At 46.5% G+C, this 26,027-nt stretch overlaps 1 protein-coding gene across 1 annotated transcript in view; it reads left to right on the top strand.

Moving 5' to 3' along the window:
* The window catches only part of LOC138580428 (protein S100-G-like), a 56,138-nt gene that overhangs the window by 21,715 nt on the left and 8,396 nt on the right, over positions 1–26,027 (top strand). The window contains exon 2 of the mRNA XM_069650968.1: positions 24,445–24,594. Coding sequence (XP_069507069.1) covers positions 24,463–24,594 — 132 coding nt within the window. The 5' untranslated portion in view covers positions 24,445–24,462. The remainder of the gene's footprint in view (positions 1–24,444; positions 24,595–26,027) is intronic.

The raw sequence follows: 26,027 nt of genomic DNA, 5'->3' as shown, positions 1-26,027 counted from the left end.
TCTTCAAGCTCAGCCTCTGTCTCCAGTTTCTCCCCCTCCCAGTTTCTGCCAAGAGTAAGCCATTTTTATTACCCCTGCAATAAACCATCTGCCTGGGCCCTGGAAGGCCCATTGTTCAAGAGGAAGCCATTTATGGCCCCCATAATAAAACATTTGCCTGAGTCAGGACAGGGCTTTGTTCAATTTCCTGCAGAGCCCAGGTAATTCAATCAGAGAAGTGTCATATCCCTTTTGGTGGGAGCAGCAAAAAGGCAGCTAGGCCTGGGAACACAGCTGTTGTGCAAGTCTCATCTCCTGTCGGGGGTAGCTGGTGGGCAGAATTCAGTTTCATTAAGCCAGGTTTCAGATAAAATGTCACTTTTTGTTACCCAGTTTAAGTCAAGACAATGTTTACATATGCAGCTAGAATGCTGATTCTAAGTTTAACTATGACATTTAAACAATTGCAACCTATGTGACACTCAAAAGTAGGTCACTCATTTCTTTTAAACATTTAGCTTTTTAGTGTCTTTCAGTCCAAATTTACTTAAACTGCTGAAATCCACAGCTCAGTCAGTCTTGTTATAAACCTTCAAGTCACTTCAGAATATACTTTACATTGGATCCACCTCTCAGTAAGTCTTTCTTTGGCATGCTTTGGGTTCATCTATTCAGTTTTACACATATAAAAAAAATCTGGTGCTGTTTTAAAACGCCGGCTTTCTGATAGTGGTGAGTACTGGTAATGCACCCATTTTTGGGATTTAAGAAAATGAGTTCCCCACAATTCTAGGTTGCTTTTGGCAATCAGCATTGCCATTCACAATGGTTTCAGACTACTGTGTGGGTAGTCCAATGGTGGTTTTAGGCAGTGCCCTTCTGTGCCCATAACATCGGCAAAATGGGTGGCAGCCTATTCTTCATGCACTTCCCTGGGCATTTTCTGGGAAGCTCTGGCCATCATGATGTTTTCAATGCCAGTACTGCACAGTTTTTGAGGTAGGGCTCGGATGTATGGGTAAAAACATCCCACACTCCTATGGTTGTCACCAAGAAACCAAAGCAATCAGGGAAGGTGCAAATCTTCATCGACATGCGCCTGCCATACGCGGCCATCATCAGAGAACAGCACATTACTCCGACCCCAGATCGTGACGGAGCTCACAGGATCCTGATTTTTCTCCAAAGTAGACCTCAATGCTGAGTACCACAAGTTGAAATTGCACTGAGACTCAGGGTACATTACCATATTTTTGACACACTTTGGCCTAACACGATACAAAAGTCTGGGTATCAGGATATCTTCAGCAGCAGACGTAATCCAGCAGGCAATCCAAGCGGTCTTCCAGGGGATCCCAGGGGTACTCAACATCAGCAATAACATCCTCGTACAAGCCAAACATTACAGAAGAACACCTTCGCAGATTAGAAAGGATCCTTGAAAGGTTGGAGAACGCCAGTCTCACAATTCATAAGGAAAAATGTGAGTTCCTGAATGAAAAATGTACTTTTTTGGCTACGTTTTCAATTGCAAAGGAGTGGCAGCTGACCCCCTCAAGGTTGCAGACATTAAAGGAGCAATGCCACCCACTACGCCCACAGAGGTGTGCAGATTCCTAGGCATGGATTCCATACCAAATCTGGCCACGATATTGGAGCCTCTGAGGGAGCTGACCAGATCCAACACCAAATGCGACTGGAGCAATCGTTGGCAAGAGGCCTTCTAACAGATCTAGGAATCATGATCAGCGGATACGACTGGCGTACTATGACGCCACCCTACAGACAGAACTCTATGTGGATGCAAGCCCCGTTGGGGTGGGAGCGATCTTGGTACAACCATCGCACACCGGAGAAATAAAACCAATTGCATACGCCTCATGTGCTTTGATGCCAATAGAACAATGAAATTCGCACAGAGAAGGAAGGCACCGGAGTCCTGTGGGGTTGCAGACATTTCCACCTTTACCTCTACGGTTGGAAGTTCAAGACGTACACTGATCACAAGCCATTATTGCCAATATTTACTGGCTCATCCCCACATCCTCCAGCGAGGATCAGAAAAAAGGCTACTGCACCTCCAGCAATACAACTTCTACAGGGGCAGACAACCCTGCAGATTTCCTGTCCAGGCACCCGAGAGCAGCGTCAGCAGTGGGAATCATGGAGTCCAAAGAGACAGAAGAGCTCATCTGATAGATAGTGAGCACCATGAAGCCCAGAGCCATCAGCATCACAGATTTCCTAGAAGCAACCCAGGCTGGCCCATGCTGGGACATAATGAAAAATGCGATACTCGCAGGTGAGAGGAAGTCATTCCTCTGCAACATCCACAATCACACGGCAGCCGCTAGAGATTTTCTGACAGGAATATTTGCAGTTCCGACAGGAGCTGTCTATCACAAGTGACGGGTTAATACTGAGAGGCACAGGCATCCTCATTCCCACCAGCTTACAAGACAGAATCATCACCCTGGCACACAAGGGACAGCAAGGGATGGTCAGAACCAAGGCCCGGATATGACCCAGGGTTTGGTTCCCCCAGGTAAATGCAAAGGTCAAGAGCGTGATTTTGTCATGTCACCCATGTCAAGTGACCAGGACACCACCGAGGCCTGGACAAATACGATCCGGCGCGAGGGGCTCGTCACGTTGGGAGGCTATCAGTGTCAATTTCTGCTCAGTACAGAAGGGGACATACCATTTAGTCACCATAGACGATTATTCACGCCACCCGAGGTGTAGATCATACAATCAACAGCGACGGAGGCAGTGATCCCTGCCTTGGAAAAGATATTCAGCACACATGGGCTACCGAAGTACATCAAGATTGACAATGGGCCTCCTTTTCAAGGGAAGGAGATAACAAAGTACCTAGATGACTTGCAGATCCGCCACCACCACATCACCCTGAGATGGCCACAGGCTCACGGCGACCCCGAACAATTCATGATGTCAATAAACAAAGTACTGCAAATAGCGACGGCCCAGAAGAGTCCATGGAAAGTTGGCCTGTATCGGTTCCTGCGAAACTACCGAGTGGCACCGCACAGCTCCATGGACACACCCCCAGCAGATGTATGGAACTATTCTGAACTCATCATTACCTTATCACCCAAGCAGTTGAGTGAATAATATGGACAAGGGACGTACTCAGTGTAGGGGAGGAGTGGTCCAAAAAGACCCCCCTTGCCTACATCTCCACCCCAGGTGAGGGCCATGGCTCATCGGGCGTCCCCTCCTTACCACCAGGGCCCAGGTGGTGGATGGCTCACCTGCTGAAGACATTGCCCACACGTATTGAATTTAGCTAGGCCTCAGAAACCATTTTGTCTACTAAAGATGGTGTGAGCTCAGCGCACTGTAGTGCGGCCGCCACCTTCGGAGAGTCTCAGTTATCCCTGTCGCCGCAGCACCCTGGCAGATCCGCTGTGAGCCCGTTCCCACGAACAAGACGGACATGAGCTAGCATAAGATACTAACATTGTAACAGCTCACCTTCCGCAGTGTATCATCGCTCCCAGCATGACCCGGCCAGCGGGCCTGGGCGATGAAAAAGAACGGTAAAATGTTCATCAGATGGCAGAAAGTCTCTACATATTAATGCCAAGACCACTTGCAAAGTATGCTTTTCTCCACAAAATCTCTTATATTACAAAAACCCGTAAAATATATAAACATAGAAAGCATGCTTCCATGATATAAGCAATGGCGAGCCCACACCACTGCAGTTGGGTACTAATAATGAAGGAGCGTTCCAGGGATCTATTTGTTACATGTATCACTGGGGAACTTACGGTTCGGTTTGTGCCATAACCGAACTAATGCTGCTAGAGTACACGAGAAGACAAATGTAACCTTACAGAGGGCTCATGTGAAGGATGCGCGAGAATGCACTTGTCATGTGTGTATGTCTAAGCCCCTTATGTGCCACCACCGTCACGTACAGTGGCGGGTCGTTTTCTATGTACTCCACCAACCACACTACTACCTCACTTACTGCAAATGTATATGCGTATAACTAAATACTGTTGTTGTTAAAACATAGTGTACGAATAAGGTGCTCGGACTGGATATAATCGAGACACATCCAGCAAAGTTGAAATGTATGTTTTCAAGTAATGCAAACAAATATTATAAAGTGTTCAAATGATTGTGATGTTTTCACCTCTAAAAGCCGGCAACACACGAGTAAAATACCTTTGTGAATATGTGCAAGGCCATTCCCCCTCCCACTCTGCGAAGACTGCCAAACAAGGGAGCAGAGGCCCGCGCTGCGCTGCTCCACCTCCCCCAACCAGACTGGAGCCGCTTCAAAGATTTGTAGCCCCCTCTGCAACACCCAAGGCCACGGCCCGCCACCTGCATTATTTACAACACAGCAGTAAACCTCTGCCTGAACACACACTTCCAAAGGCGCCCCCTCGTAAACCCCACAACCCACCGGATCATCTTAGACTTATGGCCCTGTGCAATCAGGACACCCAATACTTTGACAACACACAGCGGCACATCCATAACAACTTCTAACAAGACAGAAAGACCTGTACCGCCCGTCCCAGGCCCTGAAGCTTAGCACCTCGACCTATGGCCCCGGTCAACAGGACACTGGTAACCATGTCCTGACGTATTACCATCAGACCCCTCACAAGGTGCATTCCTCCTGTGTTGCATTAACCTGTAGAATAACCTATTGGAAGATGTACTAAAGAAGATAATATTGCAATGGCTGAATGACTGTGGTGTGCATGGCCTAGGGCAAATAAGTCAGGAAAAGACATTCATCTCTGACACTGGTCGCGATGGCACAACAACACCGCCCGGATGAACTCAGCCAACCTGCCAGGCCCAGCCCAACCCACGAGGTTGACCAGTGACGTCCTCCAGCCAAGGCCAACCACATTGCAGCAGCACCTATAGCTAGTCATCGCCACCCAATCCCATTGAACTTGTGCCCCCTATAGTATGTAGGTTCTTATGACGTTTTTTGTAAATATATACGCCTATCTTTGCTATTGTCAGACAGAGCGCTCTCGGAGTTTGCAGAGTTCTTTGCATGCCCTATTCTGATAAACTCCCATTTAAGCTCACCCGCACTCTGTCTTGGCTTTATTCCCGACTTGGGAGAGTCCTTCATTGTCTCTCATTGCGGGGAGGATCGTGCTGGTTGGGGACGCTTGCCTTCAGTGGTGACCCCGAAAGCGTGATTATTATCATTATTTTTTCCCGACCTAACATTACCGTCCCCTTTTGGCACGAGAATCTCCGGTCGAAAAGGGATACGCACGGTGAGCCGGCTCCGGGAGGCTGCCCGCCAACGGCGACCGGTACACTAAGAAGTGCGCACTCAATAGAGAGAGGGTACGGGATCCCGGTTGAAAAATCCCCTTTGAGTACCGCTCGCCGGAGCCGGGGCTGACTGTTGAGTGGACGGCAACACTGCCTGGATGGACCCAGTTTCGGAGACTATCGGTTCAAGACGGGTACGTGAGTATTGAGTGCGAGCGATCATAAAGAGAGTGGAGGAGGAAATCTAGGACAGAGAACAAAGAGGGGTACAAAAGGGGGTACGCAGATCTACTAAAGATCATCCTAAACTTTCTTTGCTTTTTCTTTGCATATGGCCATTAGGATTAAGAGGTGAATAAGAGATAAAAGTGACGGGAACCTAGCTCCGAAAGGGGGTGGAAGGCGGCGCCGCATAGTGCTATCTTGACTAGTACTGGGAATATATGGAGAAGTGGATAATAAGTTAAAAGTGTCTGGCAAAGGGGGACACGGAGAACATATTAGTGACTGCTATTTCTTTTTTCTATTCTTTTCTTTAAGGTTGGGGGGAAAATAAAGGTGAGATCAGTACAAAACGTTAGGGAGAAAGTAAGAGACAGAGAGTTCTACTAGAAGAGGGAAGAGTAGATCAAAATATATATATGCGCATCAATATATCTGAATAAGACGGACAGGGACAGCCGGCTAGGGAGGAAAGGGAGGGCAGCCTAAATTGTGAATAGAGTGTTACAGAGAGGTGTGGGCACCTCATATGCGTCAGAAGACAATTTGGTACTGTGAGTGTGTAAAATGGCTATAAATGTATAGTAATTGAATGGTCATGGTAAGTGTGGCTGGATAAAGCTTCTTGAAGACAAAAATGACAAGGTGAAGTGTGTACCTTTTTGATTTCCGGGTTGATATTGTCAAAATCACTGATGGTTTGCTCTTGTATGTGCCCCCCAAAGAGGATAGAATAGAAACTGTGTACAGCCAGTTTTGTATTGTGCAGGCAGGGGGAAGAGCACAAAGGAGCCCATTATTGAATGTGAAGTAGAAGACGAAAAATAATATTGGTAATACATCTACATTATAGTTGCGGACACACAGAGACACACAAGTACTAGGAGGGCACAAAGATGGGGGCCGAAACACCCTTATCACATATTTGTAAGAACCTACCAGGGTACGCGGAGCGGATTAAGAAATATCATGACCAATGGATAACAGAGCTGAAGGGAGAGGGGTTACCCCAGATATGGCCCGAGGGAGGGTCATTTGATAAAAGCATCCTGGATATGGTGGCCACATGCATTTGTTTGAAATACAAGGTGAAGCAGTTGCACAATAGGAGGGAAATATTGGATCTCTGGAGGTTATTTGAAGAGATACCACCGCCTAAAGCACCAGCAATAAATCCTGACCTACCATCCACCACAGACAATCCACTGATGATACAGAAAGATGTTAAAGAATTGTCAAATGTAGAGCCACCAATAGAGGTAATAAGCTTTTACCCGATATTAAACAAGCCTGTGCCCGCAGAAGGGTACAGTGACCCCACTTATGTGCCTCCCCGACAACTACTACACCCCACCGACCAACGGCACCCCCGCCATATGAAAGTACAAGGGAGCGAGCCCAGGCAAGTACACAAAGGGTGGACATAGAAAAGCTAACAGATGATTTACAATCAAGGCTCTCAATAGCGAAAGATGAGCTCTCAAGGATAAAAGACATATGTGAACAAACAGCACTTAATGCAGCAAGATCAGGGCGCACGTCTAGAGCGCCAAGTGAGAATAGAACACTCGAAGACGGGTGGAAAAAAGGTGAGATCCTGTTCAGAATTGAGGAAGAACCGACACGAATAATTGAAGTAGGGACACGAGAGGGAGGTATTGATAATGAAGAAAGGCCTATAGGGGACAGAGAGGAACTACTATGTGATATAAGGGACGATTTGGAAGAACGCGACAGGTTGAGCCTGGAAATGGGAGGGGGAAGTGAAGGGGTGGATGGTACATGTTCAATGAGAACACTGGATGATGAGTGGACGGGACGATTAAGGAACAGGGTGGGGAAAATGGCATCACTGGGAACATCAGCAGCCAAAACGGGTGCAGATGCAACGACAAAAGGAAAGCTACAGCTCCCATTGATACATAGGGGAGGAGGGAGGCCGAATTATATCCCATGGGCTCAGATGGATAAAGCCAATTTATTAAAGCTATTGTCCCCGTTATCGGGAGGGGCAAGTAAGTGGATATACGCCTTTGAGAAACACACTGCCGGGGTACCCCTAGCAATAGGAGATGTGAAGAGTTTGCTCGTATCAGCAGTGGGGGATCAGGCTGATAGAGTATGGGTCAAGGCCGGTTTCCCGGGAGTAACATTCAAGGAGCAATTTTACCCCGAGTGAAACAGTATCCATTGTCCCGTGAAGCTGAACAAGGGATAAAAGAAACACTAGATGCACTACTAGCACCAGGGATAATAGTGCCTTCAAATTCCCCATGTAACACATGTATTTATCCAATCAAAAAAGCAAAGGGAGGGTCTTGGAGGATGATACAGGATTTACGCCCCCTAAATGATGTAATTCAGAAAGAGTTCCCTTTGGTCCCGAACCCTGCATCAATATTATGCAGCATCCCAAAAACGTCATCACATTTCACAGTGGTGGACTTGAAAAACGCATTTTTCTCAATCCCGCTGGCCGAAGAGAGTAGATATCTGACAGCATTCACACTGGGGGGAAAAAGATATGAACACTGCAGATTACCGCAGGGATACTGTGAGAGCCCAAGCATATTCAACCGCATATTGCATGAAGACTTGGGAAACCTATCAGTTGAGAGTACAAGACAAGGAAACATGCAGAAAAGATTCGACAACACTCCTAACACTATTGGCCAACAAGGGGTACAAGGTAGACAAGGGAAAGCTACAGTACTGCATGACAGAGGTCTTATACTTGGGACAGCTGATATCGAAAGATGGAAAAAGAATAATCCCCGACAGGGTAGAAGCAATAAAATCAGTAGGAGAACCAACAACAGTGAAAGACATGCAGAAATTCTTGGGAATGTGCAACTATTGCCGAGCATGGATATTAGATTATGCAGCATACACGAGACCCCTCCTACAAGCACCGAAGGAAGCACAACAGGAGAACAAAAAAATAGAATGGTCAGAAGAAATGAGCGTGTCATTCAAATCACTAAAAGAGTTAATTTCAAGCGCTCCAGTGCTAGAAAATCCTGATTATGGACGCAAATTTTACCTATTCTCACACTGCAAGGGAACACTCATGACAGCTGTTCTGACACAAAAGACGTCCCTAGGACACAAGCCTCTGGCTTACTATAGTGGTACTTTAGATGCCGTGATGCAAGGCCATTTCGCGTGCGAGCAATCACTCGCTGCAGCCGCGTTCGCGATTGAGAAAAGTGCCACAATAGTAATGGGTTGCCCTGTGACCTTGTTTGTGGAACATTCATTATTTGCAACTTGAGAGGTCAAAAAGCACACTGACAACACAGCGGGCAACAGCCTATGAGATCATATTGTCTAGCGCCAATATCCATGTGGTGAGATGCAAGACAGTGAACCCCGCCACATTCATTACAGAAGCGTGCACACTAGAGGACATGCAGGACTACAATTGGGCTACTTACACAGGAGAAAGAGGGGAGGACACAGTGGTGTGTGAGAACGCTCTGAGCGAGGGGGAAGTGTACTTCGTGGATGGGTCTGCATAGATTGACGTGGACACGGGAGAAAAACATGTTGGTATGGCCGTAGTGAGGTTAGAAGACGGTGAGTATGAAACACTAGTACAGTACCGCCTCCCATCACATTACTCCGCACAGGCAGCAGAACTGATTGCGCTCATAGAAGCACTACATGCAGCAAAGGGTTGCGCAGTGACAATATATACAGACTCAGCTTACATGACGACGACAGTACATGGAGGTCTAGCAAGATGGGGCAGAGGGGATTCCGACGGGCAGACGGAACACCAGTACAGCATGCAGAATTGTTGAAAGAGTTAATTGAGGCCCTACAAAACCCTACTGCGGTAGCAATAGTGAAGTGCCAAGCACATACATCCAACACAGACATTGTGTCTTTAGGAAACGCGGCAGCGGACGCTGCCGCCAAGGAAGCTTCCTATTTTCAGAAATATGAAGCAGGTGAGTACATGTTGCAGCACAAGACAACCGAAGAGCTCCCAGAAGGCTACAGCATGATGCCTATATCACAAATACTAGAATTGCAGGAAGGAGCTAGTGCAGACGAAAAATTGATGTGGACAAAAAGAGGGTGCAGCAAGTCGGCAACAGACTTACTGTGGCGACAAATCAACTCAGGGAAAGTGGTAATGCCAATCAAGTTATTAGAAATTGCGTTTCAACAACTACACTTCCCTGCACACAATACTAGACAGCACATCGCAGCAGAAATACAGGAGGAATGGTTCGTGCCCTGTCTCCAGGAGCACGTATCTCGATTAGCGATGGAATGCACAACATGTCAGATATACAATTCAGGAATGACATTACGCACGCTCCGGGAACAATTCCAAAACCCATTGGCCCATTCAGAGAGCTACATATTGATTACGCGGACATGGGGGAAAGGTGTAATGGAGCACGTTACATGATCGTGGTTGTATGCCCATTCTCAAGGTGGGTAGAAGCAGGCCCATGTGCACGACCTGATGCCAAAAGCGCTGCAAAGTTCCTAGTTAGGGAAGTATTTCCGCGCTGGGGAATTTGTGACGTGATTCGCTCAGACAATGGCACTCACTTTGTAAATGAGCTTTTCAAGGAAGTTACTACATTATTGGGAATAAAACATAAATTGTGTTCGATTTATCATCCTCAAAGTAATGGCGTAGTGGAAAAGATGAACGGACTGTTAAAAGGCAGGTTATCGAAACTATGCTTTTCATTGAAAAATAATTGGATTTACTGTCTGCCCCTTGCGCTATTTGAGCTGAGAAATCAGCCAAGCAAAGACCACCATTTGTCCCCGCACGAGATTGTGACTGGGAGACGAATGTACACAGCTCACTCTCCACTGCGTGAACACTCAGATGCACACAGAAGCGCCGCGATATTGGGAGATGAGTTCACAGACTATTTGAAGAAATTGACAAGGGCAGCGCGCGCGATATCAAAGCAGCTCTCCCCACCCTTCACTAGAGAGGAGGGAAACATAACAGGGTCTGTCACGGAGCCTGAACAACAGCTACAGCTGATGCCGGGCGACTCAATTTATGTCAGAAGTTTTGTGCGTCGATGGAATGCACCACGGTTCCATGGCCCATACGAGGTAGTGTTCTGCACGCCCACGGCAGTGAAAGTAAAGGGCTTGAGATACTGGGTGCACTTAACAGATGTACGAAAAGCATATAGTAACGTGCAGGAGGTGGTGGATGAGGAGGCACAGACAACAGCAAACAATGCAACTGAGCAGGATGTCTGAATATGAACTTGTGTATGTGTGACAGTAATGGACCTGAATGGGAATATGGTTGATAAGTATACTTGCATTCCTTTCTTTTTATCTTGTGGACTTATATGTAATTAATGAAGTGATCAAATTATGAAGTGTTCACACCCTTGTCTGTGCATCCCCGTCCCTACAAACCCTACCCGCTTCCGGACCCTCTCAATATATATTGGCACTAATAGTGCCAACAAAATGTTTACATGCATGCACTTAATGCACTTTTATATCTCAAACAGGAGTTACCATGGCGTCTAACGGGCAGCCTGCAACGGATAGAATTAGTAGAATGAGAGAATTATTACATGAGAGATGCAGATATTCGTATGAGTGTGGATTATCTGTGTGCATTACGTTGTTTTTTATACTACTGTTTGGCCTGGTTACATATTGGTTTGTAGCGTTCATCTCTATCGAGATGAACGAGGGGGGAGGGATTAACAGCACTGGGATTAACAGCACTACTGGGACCAATACAACTGCAAGTGTCAATACTAGGGAAGGTGATTTTTTGGTATGGGACGGAACTAAACTTGTATGGGGTTATCATACCACACCATCCAATGCTGTCATATTACAAAAGAAAGAGCCACAGGGTGGAATGCAAAACAACACAGTATCTCCGCCAGGGATATCTAATTACAATGTCCGCAGTTTAAATGACCGAAACCCGTCTGCCATATCATGGTTGTATAACACCCCCACCAGCCAGCCTGCCCCCATACTAAAAAACAACCTGCAAGATAACGTCAGGGACGAAAAGGAAAAGCTGCGAGCAATACACAAAATATTATATGATGCATGGGCCAAGGGGGGGCGGGAATGAGAAAGGGGGGTCTATTTTATCCCTCGCCCAGGAAATTGGGAAGTACATGAGGAACAAGAACAACAGACGAAAAAGGGACGCGGGGGGAAGGAGGTATGATGAGTACTATGGGTTAGGACTAGATAAAATGGAAGACCCACGACACCCCCACCAGACAAATAAATGGTATGCGGATATGAGTGCCACAGCTAAACAAACAACAAACGAGAGCTGTTATGTCTGCTCCCTCATTCCTCACGCTTCAGGTACACCCAAAGTATTGCTACCCAAAGAGTTGCCAATTATAGATGCCCAATGTCTCCTTCATCTCATGTTATGCAGGATTAAGAACACCTTCCAGGCACATGAAGTTACTTTTTAAATGCTGCAGAACGAGAAAACTTGCTACCCAAAAACGGCAGGGGTGGCATGTCTGGAGGAACCATTTTTTGTAATACAAGGGACACTTTTTTCGGACAACAAGTGGAAGGATGAAGAAGTAATGTGTAAAGCTGAAGCACTGAGAGGTGTGGCACCAGAGAAATTGCAGTGTATAGAAGAAACATGCACACCAGTGTGGAAGGAACACATTTCAAAACTAACTTGGGTAACCGCCATTGAAAAACCCTTCAAACTACAGAACGAAATAGACTATGAATTATGTTTTAAAGGAGAGGGGAAAACCTCCATGGGGACAAACAGGAACTGTAACAAAACCCTCACCATCCCAGATCTGAGAAAAGGGACAGCGGCCCTGATGGACACATACTGGGTATGCGACAACCAGGCATACCTGCATCTTCCCCCGTCATGGAGTGGCAGCTGCTCAATGGCCACTCTGCACTCAGCCCTAATGGTAATACCAGAAAGCCACATCGATGGGAGCAAAAAGACGCAGGACCGCATACAACAGAGTGCAGCCCAGCCGACTGCGGAGTCACAAATGTATGTCCTGTCTTCCGGAAACAAGGGAGAGGTGCTGACCCGTAACAGACGAGCATCAAACTACATATCAAAGGCATCATCAGAACTATTGGCTCAGATCCCAGACAAATATCGATTATTCAGCTCAGCAGAAACATTCTTTGCCTCACTCGTCTCAAGTGTCCAAGCAAGAGCAAACGCAAAATGGCTCCAGATAACACGCTGGGAATTGATTCAGCTGGCAAATGACACTGAAGAAGGGTTCAACGTAATAAAAGTGGAACTAAGGGCTTTACGACTGATGACCATGCAAAACAGGTATGTCCTGGACCTGTTGACGGCGATGGATGGAGGTGTTTGCCGAAAAATAGGAAGTGCCTGCTGCACTTTCGTACCTTCTGAAGACGCAGAGAACGGCTCCCTGTCCCATGTGATCGAAGCAGTCCACAACCTAGGAGAAAAAAATGAAAATGGAAGGTGGAGCAGAAGACAGCACGTGGTTCGATAACATCTTCTCCTGGGTCCCCTCATGGCTTGGAACGACTGTGAAATTTTTGATGCCGGCAGTGGTATTCCTCCTTTTAATTTTTTGCCTGTGCCAGGTGGGTCTTTGAGTTTGTACTAAAGCAGTACCAAATGGTGCAATGATGATGGTGACATTGGGCAACACCCGTGGGACAATGCAAAACATGCAGGAAGTGCAGGTACAAACAGGAACAAATGACACACCAAGATATCAGCTAGTGCCTATCTATCACGACAAAGATATCATAGATAAAGCATGGCACACCACCATTAGAAAGCCCCGTGTACTAGAATGGTACCAGGAGGTGTGGGTAGATTTGGCGGGAGATGGCGGATGTATATACCTGACTTGTACCCCAGATGAATATGCCAGAAGAGGGGAAAGCTTACGGGGGGTGTGCAGAGCATGGATGCCCACAAAAGGCACACCTGCATGGGACGAGGCAGTGATGGACGAAGCAGAATGTAGAAGGCTGGAGGACTTAAAGTATTTGTTACTTAAGTAACGAAAGGGGGGAAATGTAGGGGAGGAGTGGTCCAAAAAGACCCCCCTTGCCTACATCTCCACCCCAGGTGAGGGCCATGGCTCATCGGGCGTCCCCTCCTTACCACCAGGGCCCAGGTGGTGGATGGCTCACCTGCTGAAGACATTGCCCACACGTATTGAATTTAGCTAGGCCTCAGAAACCACTTTGTCTACTAAAGATGGTGTGAGCTCAGCGCACTGTAGCGCGGCCCCCACCTTCGGAGAGTCTCAGTTATCCCTGTCGCCGCAGCACCCTGGCAGATCCGCTGTGAGCCCGTTCCCACGAACAAGACGGACATGAGCTAGCATAAGATACTAACATTGTAACAGCTCACCTTCCGCAGTGTATCATCGCTCCCAGCATGACCCGGCCAGCGGGCCTGGGCGATGAAAAAGAACGGTAAAATGGTCATCAGATGGCAGAAAGTCTCTACATATTAATGCCAAGACCACTTGCAAAGTATGCTTTTCTCCACAAAATCTCTTATATTACAAAAACCCGTAAAATATATAAACATAGAAAGCATGCTTCCATGATATAAGCAATGGCGAGCCCACACCACTGCAGTTGGGTACTAATAATGAAGGGGCGTTCCAGGGATCTATTTGTTACATGTATCACTGGGGAACTTACACTCCATGGTTTTGCGCCATAACCGAACTAATGCTGCTAGAGTACACGAGAAGACGAATGTAACCTTACAGAGGGCTCATGTGAAGGATGCGCGAGAATGCACTTGTCATGTGTGTATGTCTAAGCCCCTTATGTGCCACCACCGTCACGTACAGTGGCGGGTCGTTTTCTATGTACTCCACACTACTACCTCACTTACTGCAAATGTATATGCGTATAACTAAATACTGTAGTTGTTAAAACATAGTGTACGAATAAGGTGCTCGGACTGGATATAATCGAGACACATCCAGCAAAGTTGAAATGTATGTTTTCAAGTAATGCAAACAAATATTATAAAGTGTTCAAATGATTGTGATGTTTTCACCTCTAAAAGCCGGCAACACACGAGTAAGATACCTTTGTGAATATGTGCAAGGCCATTCCCCCTCCCACTCTGCGAAGACTGCCAAACAAGGGAGCAGAGGCCCGCGCTGCGCTGCTCCACCTCCCCCAACCAGACTGGAGCCGCTTCAAAGATTTGTAGCCCCCTCTGCAACACCCAAGGCCACGGCCCGCCACCTGCATTATTTACAACACAGCAGTAAACCTCTGCCTGAACACACACTTCCAAAGGCGCCCCCTCGTAAACCCCACAACCCACCGGATCATCTTAGACTTATGGCCCTGTGCAATCAGGACACCCAATACTTTGACAACACACAGCGGCACATCCATAACAACTTCTAACAAGACAGAAAGACCTGTACCACCCGTCCCAGGCCCTGAAGCTTAGCACCTCGACCTATGGCCCCGGTCAACAGGACACTGGTAACCATGTCCTGACGTATTACCATCAGACCCCTCACAAGGTGCATTCCTCCTGTGTTGCATTAACCTGTAGAATAACCTATTGGAAGATTTACTAAAGAAGATAATATTGCAATGGCTGAATGACTGCGGTGTGCATGGCCTAGGGCAAATAAGTCAGGAAAAGTCATTCATCTCTGACACTGGTCGCGATGGCACAACAACACCGCCCGGATGAACTCAGCCAACCTGCCAGGCCCAGCCCAACCCACAAGGTTGACCAGTGACGTCCTCCAGCCAAGGCCAACCACATTGCAGCAGCACCTATAGCTAGTCATCGCCACCCAATCCCATTGAACTTGTGCCCCCTATAGTATGTAGGTTCTTATGACGTTTTTTGTAAATATATACACCTGTCTTTGCTATTGTCAGACAGAGCGCTCTCGGAGTTTGCAGAGTTCTTTGCATGCCCTATTCTGATAAACTCCCATTTAAGCTCACCCGCACTCTGTCTTGGCTTTATTCCCGACTTGGGAGAGTCCTTCATTGTCTCTCATTCCGGGGAGGATCGTGCTGGTTGGGGACGCTTGCATTCATCAGTCCAGATGAGTGGTAGCTTACATGCTAAACGGCGTGCAAGAGAATCTTGCCACTGGGTGGGGGACCAGGTGCTGGTGTTGCGAAATGCCTGAAAGTCAAAGCTATCAACCCACTATGACCTCACCCCTTGGAGGGTGACCAGGAGAGAAGCAACAATGAGAACAGCCTCCCAAGGTCATGAGACAGTTACTACAAGGAATGCGCTGTGGTTCAAGCGGTTGCCTGACGCCATGTGGAGGGAAGGCCAGGACCAGCCACAAGTGGAGAACGAAGAGGAGACAACCTGATGCGACACCCACTGGAAGAGGCGGAGCTGGCCCCCGAGTCCGTGGACCAAGCAGAGACAGATGATGCAGCAACTAGTCCCGTCGCTGACAACTAAGACGAGGAGGGTGTAGAAAGCAGACCACTCCAGTGACACATCTTGTACAACATGAGGGTGGCCAGAGGCCCCCGGGGTAAGCAGAGAGACTATGGCCCTCATTCTGAGATTCCAAAATCGGTCCGACTCCGGTCTGATGAAGGGAGTAATTACTGGTCCAGTCCGAGGTCGGCGGGACCGGTAATTCCCCATTCACCATAGCCATTCCCCATTCCCATTTGAGCCCCCATAGGGCTCAATCGGAAGGGGGAAGGCGGCAATAATGGTACAGCAAATTGCGGTACCGTTACTGACCCCGGTATCCCTTTGCGTGTCCCGTCAATAACGCCTGGTAAAACCAAGCGTTAAGGGAGGACCCGCAAAGAGACCTCGGAATAGGGCGCAAAGGGATTAGCGGCACCGGTGTCATTACCGGTGCCCATTATCCCTTTGCGCCCAGGTCGTAATGACCCCCTATGTGTGTTAAGTAGAACTCAAGTCCGTACAGTTATGGACTATGAGAGAGTTGAATTGTTGATGTATATTGTGTGTTAAAGAAAAAGAGGAATGTTATGTACACGCCACGTCACTGCACTCAGTGGGATGTGGCAGTGAGAATAGAGAGCCGGGGGCAGGAACTTCCGGCAAGTCCTGAGTCAAGTACCAGTGCGGACTGGCGTGTCTCCTGTTCCTCCTGGGGTCTTCTATTATGCGGCAGAGCTCCCATCCCTCATGGGGAGCTCCCGCCAACGTAATACTGGGCACCATCAAAGAGAGCCTGTAAGTTGAGCTCTGCAACCGCACATTTAAATCTTGAACTAAGATTACAGCAGACAGCAAAGGCCGCCTGTAGCGTGGGTGTAGCAAGCCACACAAAAATATGTCATGAATTGAAGAAATATGTTTCTGTAAAGTAAGACTGACAACATGGGGGCAGCTGCTCATGGGCCCCATGGACCTATGGAAACATTTCAACTTACGGGGTTGAAAGGCTGTGAAGACGGCCCTGCACGGGCCTCTTACATTTTGCAGTGCCACCCCCTTTATTTTGTGTTTCACCTCTTGATTACCTTCTTCACTTTCTGTAGAGCAATAAACTATATTGTGTCTATAGAGTACAGTTCTACGAAAAGAGCTTAATCTTTCGAAAACTGTTGTCGCCAGTGCTCTGCAGATTCGAAACGCTGTGAAAGAACAGAAGCGGGAAGGACTGGGCAGGAAAGGGAAGTGGTCACAGGAAAGGGAATAGGGGCAGGGGAGGACGGTGCATGACATTATGTCAGGCTGTTTGTTTAGGGCTAATGCTGTCCTATGACTCCTTTAAATCGGAAGTAAGCCAAGATATTGAATTTAGGGGGCGGGAGAAGAGCCTAAAGTCCTCGTAGGGTCTGCAAGCTCCACATGCATGTGTCTCTAGGTTCTCACTCAATCTGTGTGTCCCAGGCTCCTCACACTGTCTATTGGGATACGCAAAGATCCTCACTCTATCCTTTCCATATGTCCCATGTTCTTCACACCGTCCATCTATGTGGCTGAACCTCCTATGTGTCCAGGTACTGCATGCCCCACTTACTGTTTGTCCGAGTGCCCAGGTACTCTCACTCTCTCTACTCGTTCCTGACTCCATTGTGGTGGCCAGGCGAGGGATGCACAGGACCTGTGAATCCCTTATGAAGTAGTAAGGCGGCTCCTCCTGGCAGTGTGTCAACCTTCTCCCGTGATAGACCACTTACTGTTATTCTTTCCAACTGCAAGGCAAAAAACGCCTCTAGACGGTGCGTTTTCTCCCTATTTGATCCCCCCTTTTGTATTTGACACGCTCATCCTCCAACTCCACATCATTCTGAACACACCAGCCTAGGCACAGTTTTCTGCTCAGAGAATGGACCATATGTCTTTTGTTTGGGGTTACCTCCGCTGGAGCCCGGTCTGGCGGCACATTGCGTTTATGGCACTCCTTATCCACAAGGCCTTCCATGGCTTCTGGCCCCTGCCACTAAAAAGAAAACTGCCTCATTATGTTCCCACTCTGCCCGTCTCCTGCATGTTCCCACATTGCGCAGGAAATGATCAGGTGAACCTGGCTTCTCGGTGCCCGGCCTCTACTTGTGGAATTCTGCAGCTGTTGCCATTCATGGTGTCCCTCATCCTCTGGCTTCTAACAACTCGCAGAACAGCTAGCCTGTTTCACGTTTAAGTTTGCCGTGCTGGTTCACAGTCTTGTTCAACGCGAAGAGACCTCAGAGGATGTACAAGTGCTTTATCAAACTCATAAACCTATGCAGTGCCAAAAGGAAAATTGAGAGGCTGACCTGCAATGTTTCTATTAATCAAGTTAAATTGCAGTTGTCCTTGGCCTCAGAACATCATAAAAGGTGCAAGGCGGGGTTTTGGGAATAGGAAGGCGTTTTTCATTACCTCACTCATTGTCTCAGGTGGTCAGCACCTCTGTCATCACTTTCAGAATGCTTCTGAAAAATTGTTAAAAAATAACGCTGGGAAGTCATAAAATGGTATAACATCAATATTTGAATGATAATTGCATAGTTGCCAACATGACCCATTCCAATCTATGGGTGCTTATCCAGTCCTTTTTTTAATTTGCATTCTGTGACATGTAGTTCCACTTTTCCCCCATTAAAAAACTCTGACTACAAGTCCCAGAATACAAAGAAGAGAAGTTCAAAGAAATCTGTCTCCTCAAGCATTCACCTTTGCACTTCCCCTTTTGCCGTGGTCAATCTTGACCATCACGCATTTCAGAGTTTGTTCACTTTACTGCTTTATGAAAAAACATTTTACATTTTGAGGAGACTTTCGAGTGGGCTACTTCCTTTGCCGGACCACTCCGCTACTCTGTATCACTGGCTTCACAGTTATCAGCCACTTAAAAGTTAATCCCTGGTTAGCTTTCTTTTGCGTCTCATCAGCATGTGCGCAACCTTAATTTGGGAGATACACTATTGCGGCTTCAATCTTTCCTTTCCATAATTCAGCTTTAGAGAAAAACAGTTTTTGAAAAGGGGTGCTCAATGCACTGGGTCTAATAAAAACCCAAGATGGTCTTACTTTTAGGATTATTCAACCCCACTGCTGTATGCGGTAGTGAGAAAGAGGAAGGGTATCTAGTAAAACTTGGTATTGAAAGAATAACCTGCTGGATGATAGGGATATGGATCTGGGAATACAGAGCCTCTTTAATTCTGTAAATTTGGTCAGAACTCTGAATTTCAATTATTCTTTTCTCCCCTTAAATTGGTATCACGATAATCAGCATGGGTTTTCAACTTGTATGAATGGAGTAGTGTCCCACTTCTGATACCATATTTAAGGGAGGCATGGTATCACAGGTATGACACGGACACAAGAGTTACACATTTCAAAACCTTTATAAGATTCTTGGGGTTTTCGACAAACTCCTAGTTTGCCCTATAGCTATGAAGGGAGTAGTCTCTACCATCAAATAATAAAGAAAACACAATGCTAGTCAGTCTATGTCAAATCAAAATGGCCTATACTAACAATACTTAATGCCTGCCCTATCTCTCATACAAAATTGTTTAAAGAGGAATATGTATGCAAAGGAAAATTAGTATAAACGATCAAAGTGTATGTGTCAGCTCTCCTCCCCACGTTGTGCAGCACCGAGAAAGGTGGCCCCAGTAGACAGGATGACACACTCTGGCTGAGGTTCTCAAAACAAAGGCAGTTCAAAACATGGATCGAGGCACCCCTGGCCTTCCACTTTAAAGTCACTTATTTCAGCGTTCCAAAAGTTCTTTCACAGTAGTTTAACAAAAAGTTCACCTAGGTTTCCCCCAGTCGGGCTTGGACCCCTCAAAGCTTTAAAGGGATGGTCTAGTAAAAATTTTTATTTAAAAAATAGATAGGCCACATAAAAAATAAAATACTAGCATTCTCCGTTTTAAAACTTCCTATGTAAACTTTTGAGCTATTCAAGCTCAAAATTCGAAAAAGCAAGCACAGGGGCGCAGCCATTTTGTGAAATAGAGGCCCTCCTGTACTGGCTTTTGCTTTTGCGGCACTAATGAAGGAAAAGCCAGCCAGCTGTAGTAAACAAAGGCTACCGCTGGGTGGCTTTCCCTTCATTAGTGCTGTAGGCGCAGGACGGGGACCGGAGACCAGAGCAGGAAAGCTGCAGCTGAATCTCGGTAAGTGCTATTTATTTTTTTTTACAAAAAATAAGCACTAGCTGCGTTTTTTTTTTCTAAGTTTTCCGGGCTGGAGGAGCCCGGAAAACTTAGAAATAAAACCGCAGCTTTAAAAACGTATTTATGTTTGCGGTCGCTTTTGAAGCGACCGCAAACATAAATACAACGTTATTGTGTTGGAAAACGCTGCGTTTTTTCTTTCCAAGTTTCTCAGGCTCCTCCAGCCCGGAAAACTTAGAAAAAAAAACGCAGCTAGTGCTTATTTTTTGTAAAAAAAATAAATAGCACTTACCGAGATTCAGCTGCAGCTTTCCTGCTCTGGTCTCCGGTCCCCGTCCTCCGCCTACAGCACTAATGAAGGGAAAGCCACCCAGCGGTAGCCTTTGTTTACTACAGCTGGCTGCCTTTTCCTTCATTAGTGCTGCAAAAGCCAGCACAGGAGGGCCTCCATTTCACAAAATGGCTGCGCCCCTGTGCTTGCTTTTTCGAATTTTGAGCTTGAATAGCTCAAAATTTTACATAGGAAGTTTTAAAACGGAGAATGCTAGTATTTTTTTTTTATGTGGCCTATCTATTTTTTAAATAAAAATGTTTACTAGACCATCCCTTTAACAGTTCACATAGATCTCCCTGAGCCGGGCTTGGACTTCAGTACCTGATCCAATTCAGATCTCCATCAGCCGGGCTCGGACCTCGAATCACAACACCTGCAGGGGTTCTCTTCTCCAAGCTTAATTCACATTGGTTAGGGGTTCCCTTCCCCTAACGTATCACACTTCCGGTCTCCCTCAGTCGGGCTCGGACTTTTTACTGATGTCGAAGAATTTCGAGTGTGCAAAGCTTCCACCATAGATTTCTGGTGGACCACTACGACTTTCCCTTCAGCTCACACTCTCATGTCATTTGCTCCAGTGTCTCTTGGCCTTGGTAGTTCAAAGAAATCTTTCTCTTCAAGCATTCACCTTTTCACTTCCCCTTTTACCGGTGTCAATCTTGACCATTACGCATTTCAGAGTTCGTTCACTTTGCCGCTTTATAATAAAACATTTTGCAGAGACTTTCGAGTGGGCTACTTCCTTCGCTCCGCTACTCTGTATCACTGGCTTCACAGTTATCAGCCACTTAAGGGTTCATCACGGGTTAGCTTTCTTCCGTGTCTCATCAGCATGTCCGCAACCTTCACTTATGACATACAGTGTTTTGACTTCAATCGTTCCTTGACACAAACCGGCCTTTCATGTCCTTCACCAACTCACCGGTTGTGCGCGTTCCCCCTCTTGTCTATGTGACTATGATTCACGAATCAAGGTTAATACCACAGGCTTGGCCTCACCTCCCCAACTCTTTCATTCACCAGGGAGGGTCGCTGGCATTCTTGAAACACAATGCAGGTTTCCCCTTGGCTGCGATTTGGCTTTCTCTGCGTCTCCCTTACGGTTTCCCAGAAGCAACGACCTCTTGCAGGGATCTCCAGGGTTTCCCTACCCCTCGCTCTAGTCCCTCGATCGGTCATTCTGGTCCAGTAGGTTCGCATTTGCCCCGGAAGTCTCGCTCCTTCTCGTGTTCCACCTTGCTCAGAGTGTGTCTCTATGTTCCGCCTTTTATCCGTGTGGGTATCAGATGTATGTGATTAAAGTCAAGTGCCTGACTTTGCCTGACCCGATTAGCGGGACATGTCCAATGAGACATATAAGTGTTAACCTCTTTACTCTCAGTCACCCTCTTCCTCAGCCCAGTGTTTGTGTAGAACGGGGCCGGGGGGTTTGGATGGGCATGGGTACGGGAAAGGGGGGAATACCGCGTCTCACCACCTGCATCACCCTCACTTCCCGAAGAACCCTTACCTAAGTGAACCTCTTGCACTGGTCCACCCCCAGGGTCTGGATCCAAAGGCGATGGTCGTGCCCATGCCATCTGAGAGAGAGATCCCCGGGGACTAGAAAGTGAGACACGCTTTGGTTTCTCACAATGCTTAAATGTTTTTCTTATCAGTGTTTCAATGGTTTAGCAGATACGTCTCTCGACTTCAGTGCTGATGACCTCGGTTTGTGTGCCGACTTTGGTAGCAACACCAGATCAATTACATGAGAGGACACAAATATATTTCCCAGATCCGAGGAAACATCGCCAGATCCCGGACCCGGGAAAATCCGTCCCAATGACCTGCGCTAAATGGCGCATTTCATTAATTCTACTGCTTAAAGTACAAATTCTAATAAAAGGATCAACTAACTAGGCCAAATCAACATGCTAGACAGCAAGCCGTCACCTCATTGTCGCAGTGCAAATAGAAACAAGCCCTGTACTCATCTGAGGTTTTGTCCCTCTGAACTACTCGCTTCATCATAAATGTCCATAAAACACTGTGAGGCCCTGCGTTTGTTTGGTAGAAGGCTAGAGCCATGTGTACCCAGCGTTCCCAGTGCAAGGGTGCTCACGAAAAGGATATTATTGAATGGAAGAGGGGGTGAAGTCCTAAATTGATGTTATGATGATGGCAGTTACCACCTGAAATGGTACTCCCTTTAATTCCCCAAAATCCTAAACAACAAGTAAATGGATTTTAGTCAGGCAGCAGTGGAAAGAGGATCCAAGTTAAATGCAAGTATGTAGAAGCTCGTGGTCCAGAGCCACACAACCAGATTTGACTAAATCAGGAAAAGGAAGCCAAATGCAACCCATTCTCAGATCCTTGAACGCCACAACATCGGGCCGCTCTTGCAAACCTAAATAAGCTTAATGTTATAGTGCAGCCATGGCCACTCTCCCCGCCCATTAAAGGATGCAGTGAACAGAATGAGCACCTCTCAGGGTTGGGATCCTCCATACAGTTTATGAAACCATTAAAAACGAAGTGAAATATTTGGTTCCATGTCATTTCAACTAAGGAAATTACTTTGATGTAATTTACTTCGTTGCTATTACGAAAATATACCACAAAATGTTTTTTTGGTGGATCCCCCTTCACTACCACCCTCGCCCCAAATCCCTCCCCAACCCCCTGTACCCTTACCCCACAAATATATATAAAATTCGAAGTAATATCCACAAAGTAAATTACATCGAAGTAATTTACTTTGTGGAAACTACGGGAGACCAAATAGTTATCATGGAAATACTTTTTATCATTTGAATAGGAATCCCACCCTATTTTAATAGGTTTACCTCTGCACCAGTCCTGCAGACCTGCCAGAGTGACCGGCCCTGTCAACAACTTTCCTAGTCTTTCTCTGCACAGCTATTTATGAAAGGAGCATTGTTTGCTAGACATTTAAGCCAAAAATGTAAACTTTTAACTTTTGGAAAGTTGTCCAGAAAGGGATCTCTATCTCTACACCTTGAATGACACAGATTTGCCACACATAGGGGACAAGACAGGTTAAGTTTGAAAAGCGACTGCAAGGAGACCCTATGCTCCAGAGGGGCTAGTATCAAAATAGCAGGTGGTCCAATAGAGATGTGTCCAAGAGTCAGCAAAATGCTCTAGTATGGTTCAAACCAAACCCTTCACAGAAAGGTAGGTTTTCAGACACATGCAAACTTGGCAAAGTGAACTCTGTAGGGATGGGCTAAAGGGAGAGAGGGTCTTAATGCTGAGCCCGGCCCCACAGATAAAGGGTGTATCAGCCCCTTTTACTCCCTAAAAATTGGCAAATACTCCCCAAAAATAAAAATAGGGAGTACAAGTATCCCCATCAAAAAATAGGAAAAATGCATCTACAATCTTGCGCCCCGTGCTTTCACCCCCACAGCTCCATGGATATGTTTGGACCAGTAGCACACGTAGTACCAGAGGAAGAAACTACTATTTTAATTGCCTGATTGGAAGAAGTAAACATGTATCTTTTAATGTGCATGAATCACTAGTTGAAAATAAATAAATATTACAAAAACATTTCTGTTTTTCAGTTAAAACATATTTTTACTCGCTTATACTCTCATTGGGAATTGGACTTACATTTTTACTCCCTCCAAAAATCATTTTACACCCAACTTTAAAAAATAGGGAGTAAAATACTCCCACTGCCAAATCTTATCTGGATAACTGGCTGAGCCTTCTGATTACAGCGTTCTCCAACCAAACCTTTTTTTTAAATTTCACCTGGAGTAGTGAAAGCTGTTTTTTAGAAGCCGACCATTGGCATCTTGTTGGCTGGGTGCAATTAAATAACTTCAGAGATAGTTAGGGTCAATATTAAAAATAAGATGAATAACAGGCAATCGGGTTGATTGTACCAGATTTTAGAATTCCTTGGACACACATTGTCTGTATTGTACGTTTATTAATAGAAGGTGGGATTTCATGCCACATTTTATATTGTGTTTTTTTCGTTTTTTCAGCTCTAATTAATCTCCACAATGAATCTAGAAACAATCACCATGACGCTGAACCAGATCTTCGATAGATATGCTGGCGCTGATGGTGACTGCAGCTCGCTGAGCCAGCCAGAACTCCTCAAGATGTGCAAGGCAGAGTTCCCAACTCTCTGTGTAAGTAATGGACAGGCCCAATCATGATCGAAAGATGCCCCTGGAGGTCGGTGGCACCCCTAGCGCCCAAAGCACCCAATCCCTCAGGGGGGAAATGCTATTGTGTTCCAGCACCTAACAGGGGTCTGCAACATGGGCATCTTCAGATGTTTTGGACTATGACTCCCCATGACCCCTAACCATTGAACCATAGGGTATGCTGACTAGGGCTGATGGCAGTTGCAGTACAAAACATGTGGAGAGCCAACGGGTGCATACCCTTGATCTAGGACATCATAGCAAATCTTTGGTTCTCTCATGAATGACTCACTTGTGAAAAACATATAGTTCAAACACATGTGTGGACATAACCCGTCTTGCATCAAACTAACCCATGGTACATGGCATATGATTTGCGTAATGTGTCTTGATAAAATATTTTGGTACTCTTGGTTAATTAAACATTTGCCACCGCAGACCCCCACTCCCCCACCACCACCATCCTGTTAATCTGACTTATCTGTCTATCTCTAGGAAGAACCCTAGGCCACCACCCCTTCATTAGAGGCTGTTCATGCCTATATTTGCCCATGCTTTTATTAAAGAAATTGAAAAATTAGTCTGTAATCTAGCCCTCCTACCAGTGAATCTGGATTACATATGAATGTACCTTGCATTGATAAAGATATAATCTGACGTTTGCCTTTGCTCCCTCCAAACCCCCCACTTCCTAGGGAATGTAAAGGTTTCACCAGCACTTCTGCCCACACTCTCTCGGTCCAGTGCATAATGCCTGCAGGAGTGCTCCAGCAGATCAGCCATGATGTTGCGGAAAAAACATGTTCTGATAACATTTAAGTTTTCAAGGGGATATTTTCACCACTGAACCATAGCTATCATGCAACACAAGTTAGGGCCTCTCATATCAGAAGGAGAGCTGGAAATGGGAGCAATGCCGGGCCTCTCAGGAGAGGTAAAAGAGGCACCAAACTGATGGGTACAGCCAGCATGGAACATGACGCAGGGCCTCTCATATCAGAAGGAGAGCTGGAAATGGAAGCAATGGTGGGCCTCTCGGGGGAAGGGGTAAAGGAGCCACCAAGTTTTTTTTTTTTTTTTACAATTTATTTATTGGCATTTCACTTAACAGCACAACAGTCAGTCAGACAACCAACCCCCACCACCCAACCCCCTCCCCGGTACACATGTGAAGGTAGTACCAGAAGCCAGAGCTAGCTTGAGCGACGGGGCCAGTGTCTTTCTGCGGATTTTCCCAGTTCAGTCTCCAAGTCGTCAGGGTCACATATTTCAAAGCACTTATTCCTTGGATTCAGTTCTAAGAGAAGGATGGAGACTGCACCTCCGGGTTCGGCCGACCAGGAGACCCCCGCACTACAGGGGACCCAGGACTCTCCCCTCCCGGCCGGCCAAGAAGGTATGACGTGTACGCATCC

This window comes from Ambystoma mexicanum, chromosome 1p (assembly GCF_040938575.1).
Source record: "Ambystoma mexicanum isolate Mex_15411 chromosome 1p, UKY_AmexF1_1, whole genome shotgun sequence".
Lineage (NCBI taxonomy): Eukaryota > Metazoa > Chordata > Amphibia > Caudata > Ambystomatidae > Ambystoma > Ambystoma mexicanum.
This window is presented reverse-complemented; position numbering and strand designations above follow the sequence as displayed.